Below are 3,681 nucleotides of genomic sequence, written 5' to 3'. Positions count from 1 at the left end.
TAAAGGAATTCCTGCTTAAATCCTAACATCAGTAGGAATCGACGTATAAAACCGAAAAAAAACTATAGGATATATTTAGAATATTAGAAATAGAAATTATATTCTTATGAATACGCCAGAAATTCGCTAAGAAATTGTTGCTGTACTCCAGATTTTACGCTGGTCGCTTATAGGAGCCAATTGTTTATGCTAGTTCCTGGGAATGGCATAATTTAAGAAAATTGAGAGAAATACTATGGAAATGTTTAATCAGTAGTAAAAATAAACAGTATATTTTAAGAAATTAAAATTTTGTACAATAACGACGGTTGCTGAGAAGTTTAGACACGGTCCACTACGAAATGAAACCGTTCTGAACCTGAAAATATCCCGTCCCGTCCCGTCCGCATAATCGCATTCCGCTCAGTCCAACTCCAGGCAGCGCAGTTGCTGATAGACCGCAGCCTTCCCTCCTCGTAGTATCTAGTAGTAGTTTTCACAGACCGCAGGGTGTGGCTGGTACAGTGCAGCCTCCGTTAGTGTGAAATTTTGAATCCTTAGACAAGACAGAGCTGATAATGTCGAAGAAAGGAAGTAAGAAGGATTGGTATCATGAATATATTTCCTCCTCCTCCTCCTTCTGGGACTCGGATGATGGTAAGTAGCTCATGAATATATAAACTTTGAGCCATCACGACATATGAAATCAGCGAACAAAGACGTCTAGGAAATTCCTAATCATGTTTATATAATAATTTTATCCCTTTTTGGCTAGTTTGTCCACCCGCAGAACGCTCTTTTAGCTCATTAATAATGACTCCAAATGAAGAATTGCGTTTAATATAAGTTGTTTTGATGAAATTTTGACTTTAAAAGTCGTTTCCTCATTAACAATGACTCCAAATGAAGAATTGCATATAATAAAAGCTGTTTGATGATTTTTGACTTTGAAAATCTGTTTCATTTCTACAGGCCCAAAAAAAGGTTGGCCGCCTTTATTTATCCGTTTCATGTTACGGTTGTTAACTGTTATGTTTACAGTGGGTTTGTGAAAATAAACCATCTCTGAAAGTTAGCACAGTTTCAGCATCCCGATATCATAATTTTGCTGGGTCTAGCGTAATTTAGCAAAATAGATCTGGGAACACTGGATGCCACGCTACGGCTCTACGCCTATGTTAGTGTGTTATCTGAATAAATAGTAACAGTATTTCTTTGAAAAAAATTCCACATTCACAGGTCAGTCAGTATTGAATATGATTTATTTTTTCGTAGGCTATTGTCGGATCTCTGAATGAAAATGGTTCAAATACAATGATGAAATCCATTCTAAACCAACACCAAGTGACCATAAAATTTTATTCATTTTTACAGAGGACACACGAAGCGGACACTCAGACATGAGTCGGGGGAATCAAGTTGTGTTTTACCACTACACTTCGAAAGAAGGGAAAGATGCTATTCTGGATTCCGGTGTCATCCGACCAAGCAGGCGTCGTGGACACAGAGATGATGCTGTATTTGGAAATGGTAAGCAGATACGTGATACTATTGCGGGACTGCAGGCGTCACTAACGAGTGTTTGCACTATTCCTGAGATCCTAGCCAGGTGCTCCTATATTTTAGCCTTTTCCTTAACTACCATTCCCGTTTCCCTTCTTCCCTTAGTACCATTACCGTTTTCCTTCTTCAATTGTTTGACGTAGGGGGGGGGGAGGTTTCTAAAACCCAGTTGCACCCTTGGAACCTTGTACTGCACTACGTTTATTTCTCTCTCTCTCTCTCCTCTCTCTCTCTCTCTCTCTCTCTCTCTCTCTCTCTCTCTCTCGGCAGGAACAGCAAAATTAATGCTCATGACGTACTAACACCTGCTGTATCTCTCTCTCTCTCTCTCTCTCTCTCTCTCTCTCTCTCTCTCTCTCTCTCTCTCTCTCTCTCTCTCTCTCTCTCTTTCAACGGCAGGAACAGTAAAATTAATGCTCATGGCGTATTAATACTTGTTGAATGTCTGTGTGGTATTCGGGTCAGTATCGTGATTTTTTATTTTTTTTTTATTTTTAGTTCCTCAAAAGTTGCAGAATAACGTAATAACATTCAATGATGCCATATGGTTGGAAGGTGTCCTTTAAATGCCGATGTTGTGTAGTGACATGTCAGTGGTCGGATATTTAACGAAAACGATATTTCAAATATAAATAAAGCACATGTGTGACTCGCTAGCTGAACGAAATGCCAGCATCCTTTATTATATTTTAAAAGTATATATTTGAATGTTTCACTTTGAAGGAAGCGATTGTAGAACGACGGGGCAAGTTCAGCAGACGTAGAGAACCCAACCCCCCCAAGTAACGAATCATCGGATACAGTTGCCGTTCGGAGGTTGCCCCGTCGTTCTGCAAACCATCCATCCCTTTTATGCATGAAAACGAGTCTTTATTTTCCAGATCCGGTGGCGTATTAATCGAACTCGAGAAGTGTTCTAATTTATAGCGATTTATTCTCAGGTGTCTACGGCACGTTGATGGATCCAGAGAACTTCTCCAAGACGCAGCTGGCGAGGAACAATTACGACTCTCATACTGGAGTTTGGAGGAATCTCTTGAAGGTGGGGAAAGTAGATTTCGCCTTCAAGCTCTTCCTTCCAAAGAATAGAGTGGAAGAAGTCGAGGAGACCGACCGCGATATAATGATCCATCATGGGAACATATATCTTGATAATGTTTCCTACGAAGTAATCCCCGTACCATCACGTGGCCGAGGAATGTATCATGCAACTGGAGGTCGTTGAGTAGCTTTGAAAGCATCTGATGCGTGCAAGGGTAGGTTGGGTTATGGAAGCTATTACTTTCTATAGACTTTGAAAAAAATGTTTTTGTTATTCATTCATCATATACCTGACCAAGGTTATTACCAACAAAATACCAACCACCTTTGTGGGAAAAATGTTATTCATTCATCATATATCTGACCAAGGTTATTACGAACAAAATACCAACCACCTTTGTGGAAAGGTTTGAATTTTACAAATATTTAAGTTTTCCAAAGTCCTGTTTTACTTTTAATAGTGTATGTATATCAACTGCCATGATGAGGTATGTGTACACACTAATGATTACTACCCAATAGTTCGTGTCAGTTGTCACGGATCATATAAATTACCCTTATTATAACCTTAAGGGACATTTATCTTTTCAATTTTTGAAATACCTCTGTTCAACTAAAGTGATTTTTTCGTGCATATTGTGACTGATTTTGTTCAGTTGTGAAACATCAAATCGTTAGTTCATTTTCCGTTGTGGTTTATATAATCAAAGTAATAGTTTACTTTACCTTAATGAAAGTAAGAGTTTGTTCCCTTGCACTGTAAAACTTGAAAGTCTAATAAATTTGGACATATAAAATTTTTGGACTCTTTTTTTTCTGCATTTCTGAATTAAAAGGAGGAGGAGGCTAATACAGATGTTTGTCAGGAACGCAATACTCTGTAAAAATCCCATCCTGTTTGAATGAAACTGATACCCAGTCATTCTGTATACACGGAATAGGAAAACCGTAGCAATTGTTACTGATGTACCGTTGCCGTTCAGAATAAAATGGTTAAAAAATACAAATTTCAACGAACTGAGACCAGAATAATTGTCAGTTAATATACTGCAGGTCCAAGAATTTCCATTTAGAAAAAGGCACAATATACTAACTGAA

The 3,681-nt window shown here is 38.3% G+C and overlaps 1 protein-coding gene across 1 annotated transcript; it reads left to right on the top strand.

Moving 5' to 3' along the window:
* Positions 1 to 393: 393 nt before the first annotated feature.
* LOC136829964 (uncharacterized) lies at positions 394 to 3,382 on the top strand. Its single transcript, XM_067089144.1, has 3 exons — positions 394 to 636; positions 1,354 to 1,509; positions 2,484 to 3,382. The coding sequence occupies exons 1-3, from the start codon at positions 558 to 560 to the stop codon at positions 2,765 to 2,767; spliced, it is 519 nt and encodes a 172-aa protein (XP_066945245.1). The 5' UTR covers positions 394 to 557; the 3' UTR covers positions 2,768 to 3,382.
* Positions 3,383 to 3,681: the final 299 nt, after the last annotated feature.

This window comes from Macrobrachium rosenbergii, chromosome 4 (assembly GCF_040412425.1).
Source record: "Macrobrachium rosenbergii isolate ZJJX-2024 chromosome 4, ASM4041242v1, whole genome shotgun sequence".
Lineage (NCBI taxonomy): Eukaryota > Metazoa > Arthropoda > Malacostraca > Decapoda > Palaemonidae > Macrobrachium > Macrobrachium rosenbergii.
Note: the sequence above shows the minus strand (reverse complement) of the source record. Positions and strands in the feature narration are given on the sequence as shown.

Excerpts from the sequence above, each read along its gene's own strand:
- LOC136829964 (XM_067089144.1), top strand. The coding sequence starts at position 558 with ATGTCGAAGAAAGGAAGTAAGAAGGATTGGTATCATGAATATATTTCC. Across the intron at positions 637-1,353 it reads CTTCTGGGACTCGGATGATG|AGGACACACGAAGCGGACAC; the intron begins GTAAGTAGCTCA and ends TCATTTTTACAG. Across the intron at positions 1,510-2,483 it reads TGATGCTGTATTTGGAAATG|GTGTCTACGGCACGTTGATG; the intron begins GTAAGCAGATAC and ends ATTTATTCTCAG.